The following is a 22,596-nucleotide window of genomic DNA, read 5'->3' as shown; positions in this document are numbered from 1 at the left end:
TGAAACACAGTATATACATAAAAAACGTAAGAAATGAAGGGAAAAGACTAAAAAATATTATAAAATACCTTGTAGATGGTAAGTAAAGTAAAGTCAGAAAGCTTTTATTCAACATCCAACACCAAAAGAATAAATTACATAAATAGCTTGGTTACATTCTGATATAACAGGAATGCTTGAGGTGCTAATAAAAAGAAAGATAACCAAGTAGACATAAATGTTGTTAAAAACAACATTTTTAAGTAATGTAAATGTCATTAAGAGAAGAAACATGCACAAAGAGAATTGAATAAAGTGAGATGACCTGCTATCAAGGAAAAATGCCAGTAACAATGGTAATATGTTTTAGTTCAGTGATACTAATCATCAGACATTATTATACAAATGTAACTATGATGACAGATAAAAAAATTATTTAATAAGAAATTGTGGTGTATTGAAGCTAAAAATGGACAGATCAATTCTTCACCTTTTTGTTTTAACCTTTACATATATTGAATTACTTTAGAAGTTTCTTATTTTTTCTGATTATCTGATCAGTTGAATATAAAGGATATAAAGGAAAATAATCTTTCTAGCATTTCTTGAAAAAACAGCATTTGTTAAACCAGAAGACAAGGTTTTTTTTTTTAGTTTATAAATTTAAACCTCCAGTTCTTATAATCATTTTTGTGTTACAAAAGGCTTAATTGTTGATTCTTGCTGTAAGAAAATATGTTAATTGGATGAAGCTGACATCAATTTCAAAGATATTACAGTGTACATCTTTACACCTTCTAGTGTGAAAACAAATTAAAAGAGCTTATTTTAGCGACTTTATTCAAGTGGAGTATTTATAGAATTATTCAGACAGTGAACTTTCTGCAAAAGTACACTGGTATGATGTCAACACACATATAACTAACTCCGTGACATTTGCTGTGCTTGATCACAGATCTTGCAATTAGTGGTTGTTTTTACTTCTTAGAAATGCACACTAGTTATTATGGAGACTAAAATAAAATATTATGATGTCAGGTGCCTATTGATGATCTAAATTTTACAATCTCTTCCTTTTAAACATTTCAGTAAAAGCACCAATCCTCTATGTTAATCAGTAGTAAAGTAGAATAGAGTTATAAACTGATATACTGGTTAAGCATATTACAATTTAGGTATATCCAAAGGAGGATCTGATCATTTTCATAAACTGTTCTACATTATTTTTTTTACATTGTCTCTACATAGGTTTTGGGTATAATGCAGAAGGTGTACTGTATGTAAGTACACAAAAGACTGAATCATTTCATCTAGTCAGTTGCTGTTTCTGTTCATCAATCTTGTTTGATATTTAATGGGTAAATGTTTTCTCCGGGGCGGCACGGTGGCGCAGTGGGTAGCGCTGCTGCCTCGCAGTTGGGACACCTGGGGACCTGGGTTCAATTCCCGGGTCCTCCCTGCGTGGAGTTTGCATGTTCTCCCCGTGTCTGCGTGGGTTTCCTCCGGGTGCTCCGGTTTCCTCCCACATTCCAAAGACATGCAGGTTAGGTGGATTGGCGATTCTAAATTGGCCCTAGTGTGTGCTTGGTGTGTGGGTGTGTTTGTGTGTGTCCTGCGGTGGGTTGGCACCCTGCCCGGGATTGGTCCCTGCCTTGTGCACTGTGTTGGCTGGGATTGGCTCCAGCAGACCCCCGTGACCCTGTGTTCGGATTCAGCGGGTTGGAAAATGGATGGATGGATGGATGTTTTCTCCAAATGATTTACTTGTTAGGGTGTACACTCCATATTTGAGCTATTACTGTTAAGAAGTATTTCCTGGTTTCTATCATGTAAGCAAGTCGCCTTAATTCCAATTGCTATCCTTATGGTTGGCTATTTAGCTGACAAATTCTGCTGGATCAGCTATATTGGTGGCTCTGAGAATTGCGAATACCTTAGTCATACAGAATTTCTTTATGGCCATCTCAATTCAGCACTGAAGAAGATTAATTCCCTTCCCATCTCAGAGTAGGGCTTGTACTTTAGTCTAGAGATACATTTGCTACATCTTCTTTGTAGCAGCTTCTGAAGCAGTGTAAAAAATTTTATGTTTTACAAATATTAATCCTTTCCCTTCTGTTGACCTTCACAGGAATTCTTTTCTCTCACACGTATTATGGTGATTATCCTTTGCTCTTGCATCTCATCCAGTATTCATTCTCCTCCCTCAATTTAAAGGGGATGCCAGGTTGAATTATTCAATGTCCAAGCATTAACTCACACTTAAATGTTAATTTACCATCCAATTTATTTGAGAAATGTGCAGTCCTTGGATTTCTTTAGTTTGCACTTGAAATAGATTCATTACATTATTGTCCTTGTGCACTACTCTGATTAATTCTTCTTGCATTTCCTTAAATAATAAATACAGATCGGCAAGTTGGTTTTTACAATACTGCACTATGTATAAATAAATAGCACAGTACTCAATGTGAGGGATATTTACCTGCATAATGATGGCTGGCTGGCTGGCTGGCTGGACAAAGCTTTTTCTTGCACATTGCAACCTTCCTGTCTTCCTTCTGTCTTGCAAACAGAATAAAATGCTAAAGGTGATATATATATATACTAGCATTTTCACACCAATCTATATTTTTCTAATTTCTATTAAAATCAGCAACTAGATGTAAAGAACTTGCATTCAGAGTAACCAAAGCACACTTCGGTTTGAAGGCAAGTACTGTCAGAGGAGAAGAGTCAATTCTACAGAATAAATGATTACTGGATATGATTTGTTTGTGAGCTAAAATAGTGATAATAATTTTCAAATATTTCCTCCAAGCCCAAAATGATTAATAAGGATATATTTGTATTATATTATATATTATAGACATCCATCCATCCATTTTCCAACCCGCTGAATCCGAACACAGGGTCACGGGGGTCTGCTGGAGCCAATCCCAGCCAACACAGGGAACACGTTCTAAGTAATTGCAACACAAACACTGACTTAATCAGTTTTAACATAAAAAGATTGCAACGAAAGAAGAGAAGAAGCCGGCCACTAGGGTGGAGAAAAGAACAGCTGCTCAGGATGCAGCAAGCATGTCAGCCTCTGAGCAAACGAATGGTGAGCGTACATAGAAAGAGTATGAAAACTGGGAATGCTCAAGTCAAGTGTACTCGTGCTCCGTTACTGGTATGTCTTTAATACAGGGTGGCCCACGAAAAAGTGGCTCGCCTCCACCGAGATGACTGCATTACATGGTGAAGAGAAAATTTATCAGATTTGGTACTCACATTTACAGAAGATGCTAAAAGTGATCTCCTTGTGCGTTAATACATCTCTGTGCCCGTTTCAGCATGTTCATGTACACTCTTTGCACACTTTTTTTTCATGGCCCCTTTTTTGTGGGCTACCCTGTATATTTATTCTCTCACTATCCAAAACAGCTTTTTCTAATTCAAGGCCACAGCAGGTCAGAGCCTATCCCAACAACATTAAAAGTAAGACAGACCCAAACATGGACACTATAGGAGTTTACCTGAAAAAAACATCAAACCACATACAGGTACAATTTTGTTAATCCACTTCACTTGAATCTGTTTTGGAGGTGGGAGGTAACTGGAGACCACCTCCAAACTAAGGAGAACAAGGAAAGGCAGCTTTTGAAACTATAAATAAAGTGTTGTGAAGCATCTCCACTAACCTCAAGTTTCCACTTTCTGTTGTGTGCTTAAGTAAATTTTAAGTAAACCTAGAAACAAAGATTTAAGATGTGGTATATCCCTGAATATTGCTACAAAATGTATTTGTGTCAAGTAGCTGCTATCTACAAACAAAAGCAACTGTGAAAAATACTGATACTGTATATTAATCTCTCTTTCCCCTTTCTTTTCTTGTCTGCTTCTCCCTGGCTTCAGACAGTCACCCGGATGTTTTTTTTTTAGCTCTTCTATACCATATGCTAGCTGCTGTTCAAAACTTTACTGTTTTCCTGCCCAGTGGAAACAATAAATAAACTGATATCTTTTTTCTTTTTCTATCTGCAGAAGAGATTTTCAGAACCCATATTGCTCATTGGTGGTCTCCAGATGGTGCTCGAATGGCGTATGCTACAATCAATGACACACTGGTGCCCAGGATGGAGATCCCAGTTTATACAAGCTCCATATACCCTGTTGGGAAGGAGTACCATTATCCAAAGGTATACATTAAAATGTTTAAATCACGTCATTTGTGAGAGAATACAGCAACTGCAAAAATTTAAATGTATGTCAAGTTAACACTTGAGGCTGTTTTACATTCATACATTTCCATCAAAAATAAGCAGTTTTAATATCAAAGTGTATCCTGAGTTTGGCTTAATTGAAATAAAAACATTCATATTTGGAAATAAGTAATAGAAAAATACTTGAAGAACATTGCTTTTGGTGATCTCTGTTATTAAAAAGATTTTTATGGGGTGAGCAGCAGAGAGAGGATCAGTACAGCATTCCAGTCTATCTCTCTCATTATGAGGAACTTGAGGGAGATTCTAAAATAAGATTACATGGGAGAGTGTTTGGCATGGTCTGTGTTGGAATTCTTTTAACCACTGATAGCTTTAATAAAGTGACTTGAAGAAGTGCTGAACTCACATTCTCTTTTTCATATCTGAGAGCCTCACAGCATGCATTGGTGCTTCACATTGGGGAATTTTATTTATGAGTCACACAACCATGCTCACAGAACTTTTACTGAAAAGGAAGAAAAACGGTTACCATTTAAATAATTAAAAATACAATACATTTTTAATTATTCCTCCCCATGGATCAGTATTTTGATTTTTGTTTAGTTTCTGATAAGGTATTACACATTTTATTAAGTTTTTCTCTGTGATTTGCATCATTTTTTCCATCAGTACTGATAAACTTTCCATGCCTTCTTGCTGATGAAGATAATGATGCTGGTGAGCCATGCTGGTGTGCTGTGTTTTATCTGAACCATATATATTGCTTACTGTGACTGACTGCCCAGAGGGGGCTGGGCGGTCTCGTGGCCTGGAACCCCTGCAGATTTTATTTTTTTCTCCAGCCGTCTGTTTTTTTTTTTTTCTGTCCTCCCTGGCCATCGGACCTTACTCTTATTCTATGTTAATTAATGTTGTCTTATTTTAATATCTTACTTTGTCTTTTATTTTTCTTTTCTTCATTATGTAAAGCACTTTGAGCTACATCTTTTGTATGAAAATGTGCTATATAAATAAATGTTGTTGTTGTTATTACTCTACAGGCTAAAATGTCCCTGCCCACATCTTGGCTATTCTGATCATGTTTCTGTTTTACTACTGTCTGCATGCAGAACACTGTTTAAATGGTTCAAACCAACTCTCGGACAGATAAAGGTGTAGCAAAACTGCTGGACCAAACAACATACCTGGCCAAGTTTTCATTGTTTGTACAAAACAAATGACGAATAACTTTAGGGACATCTTCAACATTTCACTGAAGCAGACAGTCCACCCCACATGCTTCAGAACTACCGCCATCATGCCCATACCAAAGAAGTGTTGTGTCTCTTGCCTCAATTACTATCATCCTATATCACATACACCAGTCATCATGAAGTGCTTTTGTTAAGAATTTCGATTAAGGATTAATATCCTTTTATTATTAGTTTTAGTGCTATTAGCTGTGAAAAGTCTAGACCTAAGGCAGCTTTAAAAGGGCACAATTTGCTTTAGCAGAAGGGCCTAAGCCTGCCTGCCTTTCTCCTTGCTTTGTTTTGAACTTTTGTGAGTCAAGGACGTTATGTTCTCTGAAGAAGCAAGCAGGCAGATTTTGTTTTGGGAATTCAGGTTCTGAGCCTCTCACTGACAGAAGACTAAACAAATCTGTCACTGGCATTCAGGGCCTTTACTTGTGTGAGAACTAGGCAAGCTCTCAAGCTAGCGCATAAACATACAAGCACTCATATTAGCATTTAGATTTATTAGGGTTAGAGTTAGGAGAGAATGAAGAGATATGGGCGAAATGCCATGCTCTGGCATACTTAGATTCCATATAGAATATATTTTATATCTCAGTGACCATACAGTTATATAAAAATACTTTTTTCACCTTAAAATATATAGAATAAATAAATAAATAAACTCATGCCCTAAATATCCTTTATAAGGAGAATAATACACTCCTATTACTAATTAAAATATACTGTCTTTTACAGATCTGATCTAATATAGATTTAAAAACCTTCAGATCTATCTGAACCTCAAAATAAATTAATTAAAAGCTATACCAATCCTCCTCTATCGGGATATACAGCATCAGCCATCCATCCCATTATACTAGAGAAAGGCACTATATAAAAAAAAATAAAGATTTTTATCTGGGTCTCTAGGGTTAATTTTTGGCCCCCAATATTAATTTAACATTAGGGTTATTGTTAAGATTACGGCTGGTATTATTGATTTTAAGTTTAGGAAAGGGGTAGTGGTAGGTGTAAAATAATATGACCATAAAATACTAATTAACATCAGGGTCCCCCATTACATTTTTAAGATTAGGGTTGTAGTTTGCAGACTTTAAGGTTAGAGTAAGGTTAGGGTTAGTAATTATATAGGGGTTATATAGGAGCTATATAGGGGCTTAAGAGTTGATTATTGAAGGCTGGGGACTTTACCTTTGCAAATAGATGCCTGTGAAGTGAGCAGCAGCTTAGCCTTTGTGCTTGTAAGTCAGACAGCGTGCCACTGCGCGTCACTGCTTAACATTTCAACCGTCTGTGTTCACAGGCTTTTACATTAATACGCATACAGATGAATATTTTAGATACCATTTAAGTTCATATGCCAAGGCGTCTTTATCTATCATAATGATAATTAACAAAGTTACAGCAGAACATAATAAACTAGTTAGCTTTAAGAATCAACTGTTAAGGCTTGTATTTTTTTCCTTTCTTTCAAGCAACCAGGACGCACTGTGTTGATGCTGTCTGCAGCTTGGCCATCATCAGTGAGGCTGCATGTTGCCACTTACTGGCACAGCTGCCTATTATTCTAGACATAAGGGATGCTGGTGCAACAATTAATCATTAATTGAATTATTAGTTGAGCAGTCCAGTTTTCACACATTGGTCCTTCTGATTCCAACTTAATTGTAAGAACTGATTAACTAAAAGGCCATCTATCTTTAATATCTCAGGTTTAGGATGTGGGTACAAAAGGAGGGAGGATCAGGTGATGCTCACCTCCAGGTGGCAATACAGTATGTCCTTTGAGCCAAAGTGGTTCTTATGAGAAGATGGACTAGGAAGGAAATTTATCATGAGAAAGTCTACTGGGAAGAAGATTGTTGTGGGGAAGTCTATGGGGGCAAGGATGTTGTTATGAGAAAGTCTGCAACACCAGGGGCCTCATGTATAACGCCGTGCGTAGAACTCACACTATAACATGGCGTAAGCACAAAAGCGGGATTGTGCGTACGCACAAAAAAATCCAGATGCAGGAATCTGTGCGTACGCAAAATTTCACGTTCTTCCACTACATAAATCCCGATCAGCGTGAAAAGTAACGCACGTGCACGCGCCTTCTGTCCCGCCCCAACTCCTCCCAGAATTACGCCTCTTTGAATATGCAAATCAATATAAATAGCCTTCTGTGAAAAGACAATGGGAAAAGCACGGGGGAAAATATAAGAATTTCAGCGAATACCAAGTGGAGGCAAAGGAAAAACGTACTATTTGTTGGTTTAAACAGTGGTATAATCAACAAAAGAAAGTTGATCGAGTGACAGAGTGTCAGAAAAACTCGAAAGATCAAATTCACAAAGTCGCACAGTGCCCGAAATAAAAAAGAAATCACATATCAAAGTCGCCGTGAAAAGACAAGTCGTAGCCCACCGTCTGAGTGTCATATGAAAGCGTATTAGGGTACAAACAAAAAACATAGGCACACAGTGGGAAAAAAGCACGAAATGTCAACTTTAATCTCGAAATTTCCACTTTAATCACGTAGTTTATTTTGCCATTAAAGTAGAACATCATGAACTTCATCTTAAAATCATTTATTTTACTAGTTTCTCAAGTAGCATGTTAAATGCTTTGTTCTGTGTTTGATCTTCTATGTGCTCTATGTGTGTGAATCACTATGTGTGCTTCCGTTCTTTCTCTTTCTCCGACAGGACACAGAATGCATTACATTCGAGATATTACAGCTCTCTGAATAATTAAAATACTGAGATGTATACGTGAAATCATTTTCATGATGATAGGAATGAAAGCATGTTATTAAACATTGGATCACGGTGGCGCAGTGATTGTTCATATCTCACGCAAGAGGCTTGCTGCACCATGTGCGACCTTCGATGAAATAATTTATTACAGAAGTACTGTCTCTTTCAAACGTACTAACCTCCAATTCCTGTCCATACTTTTCTTTCTCCAATCGCCACACAATCAGCTCTGTAATAGACGTTAAGCCATTTGTAAGCTTAGAACGCCGATTCTTCAAAACTTTTAAGGAACATTGAAATATCTTCGTAGTACATGTTTAATTATTCTATTCGTCTATCCTTCCAGTGTCACGTCAGCACCAGCAAGAATACAGCGCAAGGCAGGAGCTATCCTTGAACTAGCTATACGCTGCGGGACCGTGTCCTCACATGTTTAATTATTAACAATACAGATTATTTAAATGAAGTTAAAGTTTTATCTGTATACTATAAGCAACATATTTTGCTGCATTTCATCTTAAAAATGATATTGTCATCATATGCGCTTTATAAAATAGCGCAGGTTGTGCAATATTATAACTGTAGTGTAAGTTTACAGTGAGGTGATTGTACTTATAAGTACAAACAGTTCTACAAGGAGCACTTGATGGACTGATTGAGTGCGTTTATAGTTCTTGGGATGAAACTGTTTCTGAAACGCGAGGTCCGTACAAGAAAGGCTTTGACGCTTTTTGCCGTGGTTGAGGTAGTGTGTACTTGAAACTGTATATCGATAATTCTCTTTCCAATCATCTGCTGCTGTGATTCACACTCAGATACAGTGATATAAATACTCCGAGTGGTGCAGTGAGAGTAATATGGAAAACGATGATCTGCAGTGGCAACCCTTAACGGGAGCAGCAAAAAGAAGAACAAGATGCAGTGAGCGTAACAACGCTAAAGCAGTTATGGTATTTGGAATACTATGGCTATTCCCTGGCCCATTATATTGCTACAGGTTAATTACAATCAGATGCATTACACTAATAAACAATATGCAGTTAATTTCAGTGTATTTATAAAGCCGCGTCAGGAATGTGGAGCTAAGAAAGAAAGGATGAGCACACAGGAACAGTAGTTTGACCATTCTGTGGACCATTATATTGTTACAGGTTAATTACAATCAGATGCATTAAATTTATGAACGATATGCGGTTAATTTCAGTGTATTTGATAAAGCCACCGCCGTGGATGTGGATCTAAGAAAGGGTAACCACACAGGAACAGTAGCACTGCTTTGACGCTGGGTGCCGCCAGTCTGCAAAACCGAGCGGAGAAATTGCGTACGCCAAGGTATGAGTTACCGTGGAAATGTGCGTGGCTTTACGCCAAGTTTAGGTTTTATACATCGCGATTTGAGCGTGGAAATGTTCGTACGCAACATTTCTGTGCGTACGCACCGTTTATACATGAGGCCCCAGGTGATTGTTATGAGAAAAGGAGCTGAGTGGGGTCATCACCACGAGAAACCCTGTAAAGTAGATGTTGGGAAACTGGTGTGAAGGGGGGACATTTTGTGATAAGAATTGTAATACATTTGAGGCTCACCAAACACTCTGGGCTCATTTCATGAACTGAGATGGCTTTATGTGCTCTGAAGTGGTTTCCTATGCTGTGCAATAAAGTCTAAATTCTGACTGCCTTTCTGAAGACTCTGCTTGTTTTTCTCTACAACACTTCAAGAGGCTAGTTTTGAGCCACTTGAAAGCTGAATTTTCCACATCACATGACCCTCTCCAATTTGTCTATTGCCCAAACTATTCCACTAAAGATGCCATAACATCTACTCTTCGTCTGGTCCTGTGACATCTGCACAAAAGAGGCACTTACAGTATCCTAGAATGATTTTCATTCACTTCAGTTCAGCTTTCAACACCATCCTCCCTCAGAAACTCATAAGAAAGCTTGGTCTGTTAGGCTACAATACTTTCCTATGCAACTGGATCCTGGACTTCCTAACGAAAAGACCCCAGACAGTCAGCGTAAGAAGCACCATCTCCAGTACCATCATACTGAGCACTGATGCTTCCTTGGGCTGTGTATTCAGCCCACTTCTGTTCACTCTGCTGACTCATGATTGGTGGGCTGTGTACAGCTCTAACACCATTATAAAGTTTGCGGATGGCACAACAGTGGATCGTCTCATCAGCAATGGGAATGAGACAACTTACAGAATGGAGATGTGTAGAGATTGGCACACTGGTGCTATCGCAATAGTCTGTCTATTAATGTAGACATGACGAAAGAGATTATTGTTCACTTCAGGAAGAGCCATGCGGTCCACACCCCACAGTACATTGTTGGCTCTGTGGTGGAATTGTTCAAGAGCACAAAATTGCTTGGTGTGCACCTGAAAGCTGACCATACCTGGTCAATTAACACTACAATAAGGTTCAGCATTGTCTCCACTACCTGTTTTGGGTGAAGAGGCAAGCCTACCTCCTTCATTGTAACCACATTCTACAGGACACCATTGAGAGCATTCTGACTAGCTGCCTCACTGACAGGTTTGGGAACTGTTGTATTTTTGACTGTAAGGTCCTACAACAGATAGTGCACACAGCAGAAAAGATCAATGGGACCTCTCTGTCCTCCATTAAAGACATCTTTATAACATATTGAATCTGCAAAGCCTATAACCTTGTGAAGGGCCACTCTCACTCCTCCCTCAGTCCCTTTTGTACAACATTGCCATCTGCTGGGAGATGAGGAAAACAGTGTCCCACCTGCTCTAATTACAAAGATGCAACTTGAAGCATGGCCATATGTACCTTTCAGAGTTACTTGTTTGTTTATAATCTTCTTTACTTTTTTATAAAGGTAAGTTATTTGGTTAAAAAATTATTGTTCATGGAGCCGGTAGTGTCACTACAGAAGCCAGTAAAAGGTGCAATAAATCACTCAGCATTATTTAACTTGTCTACCACTATTCTTCCTTTTTATGACTGACTTTTAAAGCTCTACTTTATTCCAAATGCTTAACCTTCTTTCTGAAATTAGGTAATGATCTTTTTGTATCGATTTTTGTTTTTTTCAAAGGCTGGAAAAGAAAATCCAACAATTTCCTTGTATGTGGTTAATCTCAATGGGCCACCACACACTGTGGAAATGAAACGCCCCGATGATAAAAGGATAAGGTAAACGGAATGAATATATGCTGAAGTTAATTTTAATATCTTTCTAAACCTCAGTTTGGTGTCATATTGAATTGCAGTCTCACACCCTAAAGCTCACAAAGTAAGACGACTAAAAAATGGAGGTGTCGAATAATTGAGGTTACCTTTATTATTGTAGTTGTAGCTATTGTTCCTACTCAAAATGTTATTAAAAATATGGATAAGGCCATTTGTGTGGTTTTATGCAATGTTATTCCATTCAAATATGTCTTCTGTATAATCAGTCAACAGTTACTAACTCAACACTTTATTGACATAATGTCACTTTCATGAAATTTGATTTAGTAAAGCTCTTACAAATAATAGATCAGTATGATATACAGCCTACGGTCAACATTAATCATCATTCCTCAACAGCCTACAAACAGGTTATTTAACAAAAACATGTTTCTTAAATTACTGTAGAAGATGTTTAAAGTCAAGATATTATGTTGATGTATCTTACAGCTTGTGGTTAAGGGCTATTATGAAATCTAGTAGTCTTGTTCCCGATTAACCTAAGCCATTTACCAGAAGAAGACAAGATGAACAGGAGGTGAATGGAGCATGCTGACTCAGATATCATCTTCTTAATGAATTTATGTTTCAGTCTGCAACAAGCAGAGTGAACCAAAAGTTAATCAGTGGCAACCTAATGTTAAAAGTGTGCCCACAACTCTATCTAGGTGTCTTGTTGTCTAAAACAAAAAGATCACTATATCAGACATTTATGTCAAAGGTCAGAACATTTTTTGTAGAAAATAATCTTTGATGAACTCAGGAAGAATAAGGCTTCTGGTGAGCTTTTTGACTATAAAAGATATTTACCATTCACATTACTGTAAGTGCTGGTGCCCAATATTTTTAAATTCCCTAATACCTCTACAAAACGGCTTTTGAATTATAAAGAAAAGAGTGGCGTTGTACCACAAATTATTTTATTAGCTTGATATTTAACTCCACATTATTAAGGCTACATCTTGCAACCAATTCTGTTACCTCATTTGTACATGGAAACTAGTCAAAATCTGTGTAATGAGATTCACTAGAGTGGCACCATCAGAGAATCTGGCAGTTCCTATAGAATCCATATGTGTAACACAGTCATTATGTGCAATGAATAAAGAACTGGTGATAAGAAGCAACCCCATGATACAGCAACCTATCCTTGAGCTTTACCACCTACCACCTGTTAGAATGAAAATCTAATAGCCAGTAACACAAAGATTGATTGATAACCATGTTTGTCATTTTGTTAGGAAACATTCAGAAATAATATTGTTAAAGGTAAACTGAAACCAGTAATAGGAAAGTATTTCCAATGTGACTCTGTTATAGAAAATTTTCATGAAGTCCCCGAAACCATTTATATTTGACTTATTCATTTGCCCAAGCAGGCAAAGTAGGGCAGATCCAAGAAAAAGCGTATTCAACCAAAAGCTGAGATTGTACAACTTAAGTGTAACTTCCCTGTTTGTACTCGATACAATGTCATTTGTAACCCAACATCCTATTAGCTGTCATAACCACTTCTGTATTCTCTCTGCTGTAACACTTTCGTTTAGGTACTGCAAAAATGAATTTACTACTTGTTTAATATTATGTAAGATGACCTTAACAAACACTTCTTTGTGTCTTCATAACTCTTACAAAGCATCAATAAAGTTTTCATTGATCTCTAAAATGTGACCTACTAACAAAACATCACTTTAGGCTGGTCTAAGGTGCTTAACTGAAACACATTTCTCTTGATATTACATATTTAGTAGAAGACCTGTGAATCCTTCATATTTACAAGTATGAGGGACATTCAAAAAGTTTCTGTACTTTTATATTTTCGTGGGAAACGGTGAAGGTGGGAGGAGTAGTAATTGGGCATTAAAAAGTTGGTACTATGCTGGGAAAAATGCATCGCAAACAAAGGTGACTATGTAGACATGATTTGTGAATTTGTTTTTGAAAGTCTTAATAAACAGTTTAAAAAAAGTACAGAAATTTTTTGAAAGTCTCTTGTACTTTTATCTGCATGTCAATATGCCACACTGAACAGAGATGAATAACTTATCTTCTGATGTTCGGTAAGTGTTATGAAGACCAAGAGAAGCCCTTGTTAAGGTCTTGTTACATAATAGTTAATGAGTAATACATGCATTTTTCCAGTACCTTAAGTAAAGTGTTACGCTCTCTATTACATTTTCATCTTATTTTTCTCAACTAAGAGTGCTGTTTTCTATCTGATATAGTACAGTGTGAGGCAGATGTATTCTACTACTTCAAGTTAGAAAACAAAAATTCACTCAATGGGGCGCAAACCAGATATTGTGCCATGTTTGGCTGCTGTTTTCAACACTGTCATAAACCAGGAATCTTTAAATTACTCTTTAATTGCTATGTCTAACCAAACAAAAATTTTGTTTTGCTATTCTCAGATTCTCTGCTTTTTATTATACAGTATGATTCTTTTAATGAAGAAAAAACCTGATTATTCTTAATTAAAAGAATGAAAAATATATCTTAATAGTAAGAAAAATGTACTTAACAAGTTAATATGCAATGTACTTCTACACATTTTGTGCTCTTCAGAACGTAATGTTTAAAAACAAAACTATATACTTCTTAACAATTTTTTTCTTGCACCAAATCTTAATATAAAAGTAGTAACTAACCTCATTCATCATACTATATTATTAAACCCCCTGAAATATTACTTTTAATATAAATGGAAGTAATCAGCTCATTAAATTATTGCCTCATTTTTCTTTCATTTATCATTTCAAAGGTTTTTGGATGTTGTTGGACTCACTGAATAATATGTACAGTGGGTCAAAAGTTCCACACAAAAAGTATACTGCATAACTCATAATAATTCCACAAGGAAAGCTTCATAAGTATAAAATAAATTAAATTGTACGGTATGCTGGAGTATACATTCATGATTCTGTGATAACACATTCCTTACTTTCTGTGTTTCTAGCTATGTAGTGTCACAGTAATGTTCTAGGACTGATGACGGGTCCTGAGTATATATAATGAAGACCTTGGGGTTAAACTGAGAAAATAATGCAAATAATATCTCTCATTAGGGAATATTACATTACCATGGTGAAATGGGCAACAAGTACAAAGCTTGCTGTGAACTGGCTGAACAGAGCCCAAAACATCTCTGTGATGACTCTGTGCGACGTCACCACTGGAGTTTGTACTAAGGTTTGTTTGGAATTTTTTTCTGTTATCTGCAATGCATTGTATCAAAAAAGTGTCATTTGTAAATAATGAGCCAAACAGGCACATATGATTACAGCCATGTTTTACCACAGGGGATCATTTTAATTATTAGTTAACTTCATTGTGTTTTTTAACTCGTCCTCTTTATGTGGGTTGCCCCCTAAACAACTTCCAGCAAGTAAAATGTTTGATGAGCACTGGTATAAAAATAGCAATATATACATCATGAAATGGTATTCAGTTTGATTTTCAGCCTTAATTTATGTCTGAAGCAATTAAAATCATTTACAAATAGACAGTGCTCCACTAAGGAATGGGTCATGTTATGGCTGACCTTTAACTGTACAAAGCATCACTTAGTTTTCAGAGTGGTACTCTGCCAGATCTCTAAATCATTAGTATGCACAACAACAATAATTCCTCATAATAAAAATATAGTAGTGTTTAATTGCAAGAAGTATTTTTCAGCACTTAGCAGACAAAACTTAGACAACTAATACACAAATTAGAAAGGTAAAACATTTGCTTATGAACTGTGTAAAAGTCATATTTTTCAATAACTTATTAATTAGAATTTTCAGCCAAAATTTATTTTTTTAGGCCAGACATGGTCAAATTTAAGCCTTCTTAGTGTATCATATTCCTCATTATCTTTTCAGAAACATGAAGATGAGAGCGAAGGTTGGCTGCACAGACAGGTGAGACCAATAGTAACCTTTTCTGGTTAGTTTAACAAAATAGAGCAGATTTTAGCTCAGCCAAGTAAGTCTCGACATTTTCTTAACTATCTTTTCTTTAATGCAACTGAAGGCAGATATGTGACTACACACCAGTGAAGAAATCTATAAGCAGAAATCCCTGGTTGCAGGGAAGCTGAACTCCTTACACTTTCATCATTACTGCAGTGAACATCTGTGTAAAAGTAATATGTATTGAACACCATTAGGCAACTGCCTGTCTTAACTGTTATCTTCAAATATGTTATTAAACTCATCCTAGAATACTTGTTTTTTTTAGTAATGTGAAAATATTTGAAATAAGTTAATTGTTCCATTTTACATTAAACCATATCAGTTCTGGATCAATAGTTTTTGAATATATCTTCACCAATCCATCCATCCAAGCATCCATCCATCCATTCGTTTTCTAGTCCACATAATCTGATTTAAGGTGATAGGGGAGCCAGAGCCTAATAGGTGTGAAGTGACCCTGGTGCCATTTTAAGTAGCTCCATAAAATAAGAACTTGGGTGTTAAAAATCTCACAAACTCACCTTACAAAGATCTTATTGTATTTTCATTTTCATAAGTTACCCCATTGACTGTGTCATGTTTTGGCACTAAAAAATGTCTATCAGAAACCTTTTTGCTGGCTTTTGGCCAGTCTTAATCTTTAATCAATAAGACATTTGTCATATTTCTTGATTTGTGCTGCCCGCTTACATACCTCAACCCACGTATATTTAATGGTGTTTGTAAAGTGTGGGGCAGAATTTTAAACTGCGGAGACGTGGGTTCGCTTCCCGGGTCCTCCCTGCATGGAGTTTGCATGTTCTCCCCGTGTCTGCGTGGGTTTCCTCCGGGTGCTCCGGTTTCCTCCCACAGTCGAAAGACATGCAGGTTAGGTGCATTGGTGATCCTAAATTGTGCTTGGTGTGTGTGTGTATGTGTCTACGTGCCCTGCGGTGGGCTGGCGCCCTGCCCGGGGTTTGTTTCCTGCCTTGCGCCCTGTGTCGGCTGGGATTGGCTCTAGCAGTCCCCCGTGACCCTGTGTTAGGATGTGGCAGGTTGGATAATGAATGGATGGATGCTGTCCATTTTTAGGATCATAAAGCTGTGCTGTCTTGTGTGTCCAGTTTAAAAACTAACCCATACAGAACTCACTTCAATTTAATAAACTATTCTACTTTTTTGATTAGTCCCTATAACCTGCTGGTAGTTCAAGTGTCCAGTTGTGCTTTTTAGTGAAAGTAGAGACTACGACAAGGTGACATTACCATTCCAAACAGATCACTGCAATTCACCTCTTGTTCTGAAGTCAGGTTTTACTTTCCAATCTCGTGTTAAACACTCCAGTGGAAGTGACCTCGTAAGTTGTAAACTGCTAAAAGCTATAAGAGCTATAAGTCCAAAACCCCATTAAACATGTTAAAAAAACATTTAAAAAACCAAACTAAAGCAGTAATATCTATGTCTGTATTAATACACATTGGAAAAATAGTTTTCTGCAACCATATTTGCACCTGGCACTTCCTATATATTTCTATATCAACCTACTTCATTTTTAATGCCATGTAAGTGACAGATTAGGGATGGGGTCAAACATTTTATATCAAGTTAAGTTCAGATTATGATTCTACAGTGTTCAAAACGTCAAGAAAAGATAATGTCTGTATGTGTGTCTCATGTCCGTTAAAATTACAATTTTCTTTGGAAAATTATGTGTTTTGTTTTGCGTTATATAGAACCCCCTATGATGACTACATCCCAACACAGACAGAACATTTGACTTCTGAATAAATTGACCTATCATTTTCAAACAAGTTGTATCGTGTTTGGCTTGTTACAGACTCTAGGCACATTGTTTTTGGTTCAGTTTAGTCCAGTACTTATCCCTGTTTCCTTCAAAAACAGTGTGACGTATACCAGCAATAACTGCTGTAGAAACTTTTTAATTAAATCAAGATTTTTGCTGTCAGTTGTTTGCCCTACTAGATCATATGCTGGATAATGAAGTGAAAGAAATAATATGCATAATAGATCCTTAAAGGTCGACATGAACAGAGGCTTTAATCCACCCTGTACCAGTGTGTCTATCTATGCCGCTTATTTTTTTCATTTCAACCAATGTGTTTAGTTTCAAATTTCATATTATTAAAGTTGTTCATTTGATTCAGTTTCCTGTTCATTTTATTTTATTTGTGTACATAATAAATATCATATAAGTAAATGTACTTTAATATGTATTATTTTATAGCACAATCGGTTGAACTATATTGAAAAATCTTTAATTCAGTGATTTCCTATAATATTACTAATGTGAAATGTACATTTGTCTATTAGCAAATTAGGTAGAATTATAAATATGCAATAATTATTTAAGCTTTATATAAAAATGGGCTGTATTGGACTCCTTTCTATTTGAGTGATGTTAAATAATTACAATAATTTATTAAACGTACCATATTTTATTTGAATTTGAAAGAATGAAGCTCCAGTGTTTTCCAAAGATGGAAAGAAGTTTTTCTTCATAAGAGCAATACCACAAGGCGGCAGAGGGAAGTTTTTTCATATTGCAATGGCTTCTTCACAAGTAAGCTTACTGATCCATTTTAAACATTTTATTCATAGTAGCTAAGTTATTATGAAACTCTTGAAAACCAGTAAATGCAAAGAATGCCTCCTAAGAGTCTTCTGCTCTGTTCTGGTCAACTAGCTGGCCTCAGTTAATTCTTTATCATGTTACAATAATGTATATTGTCAAGTATTGAGCATTAAATGTTTGTGAATTTCACTTTTTTTGTAACACCCTTATCCAACAAAATCACACAGTACCTTTAGGTCTTCTTTGGTGGAAACTTTAAAAGATTCTGTAATTTTCAGTAAATTTTTGTCAGTTGTTGTAGTTTTCTTTTGGTTTCTCTGCCCTGATTCTGCCTAGGTTGTAGTTGTACTTCTAACCATGTTAGGGACAAGGATTCAGTACAACCTTGAAAAGTTAGGATTTTTGTAGTGCAAATTAAAGATCTTACTTCTTAACTGATATTTAAATTTGTACAACTCCAATCTTTGTTCAGTGAGTGTCATTTTACTTCAAGAAACCTAACTACCTGTATATGTCAGATTTTAAACAGAAAAACTTCAGATCTTTTAGGAAACCTAATTTACCATGAACTGGCCTTTACAGTTTACAGAAACTGGGTATGCCTAGAGGTCTCTCACTTCACCTCACTGCAGATAAAAAAAATACACAGCCTGTTTTCAGATTTTCAGAAATGTACTAGACATATCTAAAAAATGGTATAATCCCAAATTGGTTTAATTTATTGCATACTGCAGACAATCTGTTAAATGTAGGGATTACTTGTACTTTGGTGGAAAAGAAGAGTAAAGTATAATAATGACAGTTATTGCAGTAATGGAAACTAAAAGGTTTTTAAATTCTTTAGGAACAGAAAACATATTAATCGATGCCATCAAATGAATTTCATGTTTTTTTTTCTCTTCTTGAGACACCATATTCTGTTTATTATTTGTACAACTCCAAGCACACTTTTGGGTGTTTGTATACAACTGAAACAGGCACCAGATTGTGTACTGTATATGGTTGGGTTGGAACAAATCTGGTATTCTTTAATATTAAAAGGACAATTTTGTATTTGAAGTAGTTTTTATACAAGTAACATTTCAGGGATTTGTACATACTTCATTACCTAGGGATGCTCCAATCTTTCATGAATTGTTTTTTCTGTGCTTTTTGAACATAGAAGTTATTGACAAATGCAATGTTTAGTAATATCCATATTTATATATATGTATTTGTTTCACAAGCCAAACATTAGTACTGATACTTTACAATCGATAACGTCTGGAGACTGGGATGTGACAGAGGTTTTGGCATACAATGAAGCCAGACAAATCATGTAAGCATTCCTCTTTCTATAAATTGCTGGCATTTTGTTTTTTTCTTCTCATTTAATGTAACTACTTAATAAACATACCATATATACTGTGTTGATAGTATGTGTATTAAAAATGTGGTAAGCTAGTATGCAAACTGATGACATATAATATATACAGAATTATATATTTAATGAACACATGCAGATAAGGATATTTATTTTCATTTAATTATTTGACTGGTCACTTTTTATATTATACTCACTTGGTTTAACTTTTACACCATCATATTGTGTTCAGGTGGAACACTTAATTTTTAGACAGTAAAATATGTGATATCAATATCTAGAGTGGTTAAAAAACAAGTTCAATTACTTTTTAATTAATAAATGGTCAGATCTGTTTAGCTTCAAGATTAATTTCTCACTAAGAGATGAATCATGTTTAATAACCCTAAACTACTGATGAAATATGTGTCAAATAAACCATGTTTCATTCATCAGAATAGGCACTCAGTTGCATAAAATAAAAATAAACTGTTGTGTACTAAATACCTAACTATAAACAGTACTTTGGAATTAAACAGTATTTTGCAATATGCTAAATTTAGGAAAATGCTTGAAAATAAATGTACAGTAGTTGTATTTTTTCAATAATAAATTTTGATTGATTTTTTTTTTAACCATCAGCTATTTTTTGAGTACAGAGGATGATCCAAAAAGAAGGCATCTTTATAGGTAAACAAAGTGTTAATTGTTTTTTTTTTAATATATGTTTTTCCCTTAAAGATAAAAAATGGTAGAAAATCTAAATATGCATGTACCTTATTACACCTCTTATATGGATTGTGGTGTTTTGTCTAAGAATGTAGATGCTCCATTATTTATCAGTTAATAAGACACTAATTTCTTTCTGTTATTGAGCTACATTTTTATTTTTTGTTCCCTCCACACTCAAATAGTACAGTCAAAAATATTGTCTTGTGAGAGAAGTGGACAACAGTAACTTTGCCTTTCTCTTTTCTAATTATAGTTTAATTAATTTTTTAAATGGCTCCTCTGCACGTCAGGAATGAACACCTTTATTACAGTACTATCTCTGAGTTAGATTTAAAAATTAACAAAAAATCTCTTAGACAAGCATGTGCAATGTATTATTGAGTATGACTTTGCAATACATAAAAATTTAAATTCTGCAAAGAACTTTGCCATTGCTTCAGTTCCTTCTGTTCAGATTAATGTAACTCATTGCAACAATAATCTTCCCAAAACAGTTAACAGAATGAAAGGAAACTGCTACAGTCCCGACATGCGCAGCGCACCATGACAGTGAAATTCCTCCAATAAATAGACCACTGTGATATGTAATTATACTTGAGTTCCATTTGCTCAGCTGTAGAAATTGATTTTTGTGTAATTAAAAAGACATTACCATCCCAGTGTATAATTGTATTTTTTAATTTCAGTGCTGACACCACTGGGCCATATAACCGACGATGCCTTTCTTGTGATCTGATTGAAGGCTGTGGCTATGTTGGTGCTTCCTTCAGTCACAATATGCAGTACTTCCTCTTAGACTGTAAAGGTAGGTTTCCACAACAAATATACAATATAAAAATATGACCTACCTTGAGGTGTGGGTGGGGCCTGAGAGGGGGAGGGAGAGAGTGCAAACTGTTTACAACCCTATCAATGCTTATATTTTAATTGCAGCAATACAGTCAACAAAATGTTACAGTCGTAATCAGGGCTTAACATATGAAAGTTTAACATCTAGACTGATGTTAATTTCCTCCTCTTGTAAAGGAAGATGAACTCTATGAAATAAAGATCTAATCATATTGATTTTAAATTAAAATTAGTAAGTTGGAATGTTAAAGGTCTAAATCATTAACAAAAAAGTTCTCTCATATCCCAGATCCATGAGACCATATATCTTTTTCCAATAATCAGTTTTGGTTTAAAAGAGACTGGATAGGTCAAATGGTCAAAGTAAGTCAATACTATAGGTCAAAATGTCATAGTAAAAAATTTAAAGAGAACTTAGTAGTAGAGCAGTAATAAATTAAAGAAATCTCTGTGGTGGATAAACAAGGAGCTAAAAAGAAAGCTACAAGGAAAAAACAGTCATAAAAACAAATAATACTAATACCTCCATTGCTAACTCTAAGGCATATGAGAACAGTGGTGAAAGAGAAAAAGGTGATCTGAAGACAGTTGGAGAGAAATATAGCAGAAAAGGAGAAAGATGACCCAAAAATATTCTTTCAGTATTTTAGTAGTAAAAGAACAGTCAAGGATGAGGCGACGAATATGAGGAATGGTAAAGGTGAATTAAAATATATAGAAAGTGAAATAGCAAATTCTTTGAACTTGTGTTTTATTGAAATTTACACATGTAAAGAAGTCAATAGCCTCACAAAATTAACAAGGAATACTAAGGAGGTACTTCCTGTTTTTTAAATTGTACAGGGAGAAATGCTGTTTAGATTAAATAAACTGAAATCTAAAAAAATCACCAGGACCAGATAATATTTATCCTTGAATGCTTTAGGAAGTTAGTTGGTACATATATAAACCCATGGCACATATTTTTGAAAATCTCTGCACATTGGGGAAATTCCTAATGGCTGGAAGTTAGCAAATATTATCCAAGATCCAAGTAGCTATATGCCGGTAAGCTTAATTTTTATCGCAAGTAAATTAATAGAAGGAATTATTAAGAAAAAGATCCATCAGCACATGTGTATAACACTCATATTAGGAAGTTGTTAACAGACTAGTTCAGACTGGAAAATCATGTTTCACTAATATATTTGAATTCTATAAGGAAGCAACAAAATATTACAATAAGAGAGGTGCTTTTGACATTATTTATCTTGATTTTCTGAGGCTTTTGACAAGGTAGCATATGAAAGGTTTGTGATCAATATTAAAGAAGTAGGAATTCAAGGGGCAGTCTGTAGGTAGATAGAAATTTGGCTCGAAAATACAAGATGCAAAGGGTTATGGTGAGAGGAACATGTTCAGAGTATTATCTCTCAGAGATCAGTGCTGGGACTGCTGCTGTTTTAAATATATATAAATGAACTGGACAAGACTATAATCAACAATCCGGCTAAGGTTGCAGATGATATCAAAACCAGGTGGAAGGACAGATAATGTGAATCAACTAAATTTTTACAGAGGGACTTGGACAGCATACAGTCCTGGGCAGATTTGTGTCAGATAAAATTCAATGTAAGTAATTGTAGGTATTAAAGATAGGGAGTGGAAATGTTAGATTTAAATACACAATAGGAGGTCTAAAATTTAAAAGTACAATTTATGAGAAGAATGTAGGAGTCATAGTTGACTTATAACTAGGCACGGCCTATATCCAGATGT

General features: G+C 35.5%; 1 protein-coding gene across 1 annotated transcript in view; it reads left to right on the top strand.

The window, feature by feature from the left end:
* dpp6a (dipeptidyl-peptidase 6a) overlaps positions 1-22,596 on the top strand; it is a 935,015-nt gene that overhangs the window by 844,078 nt on the left and 68,341 nt on the right. The window contains exons 9-16 of the mRNA XM_028804164.2: positions 4,012-4,166; positions 11,251-11,348; positions 14,450-14,573; positions 15,251-15,289; positions 17,796-17,903; positions 19,142-19,233; positions 19,900-19,947; positions 20,676-20,794. Of these exons, the coding sequence (XP_028659997.2) occupies positions 4,012-4,166; positions 11,251-11,348; positions 14,450-14,573; positions 15,251-15,289; positions 17,796-17,903; positions 19,142-19,233; positions 19,900-19,947; positions 20,676-20,794 (783 nt within the window). The remainder of the gene's footprint in view (positions 1-4,011; positions 4,167-11,250; positions 11,349-14,449; positions 14,574-15,250; positions 15,290-17,795; positions 17,904-19,141; positions 19,234-19,899; positions 19,948-20,675; positions 20,795-22,596) is intronic.

Source organism: Erpetoichthys calabaricus, chromosome 6, assembly GCF_900747795.2.
Source record: "Erpetoichthys calabaricus chromosome 6, fErpCal1.3, whole genome shotgun sequence".
Classification (NCBI taxonomy): Eukaryota; Metazoa; Chordata; class Cladistia; order Polypteriformes; family Polypteridae; genus Erpetoichthys; species Erpetoichthys calabaricus.
Note: the sequence above shows the minus strand (reverse complement) of the source record. Positions and strands in the feature narration are given on the sequence as shown.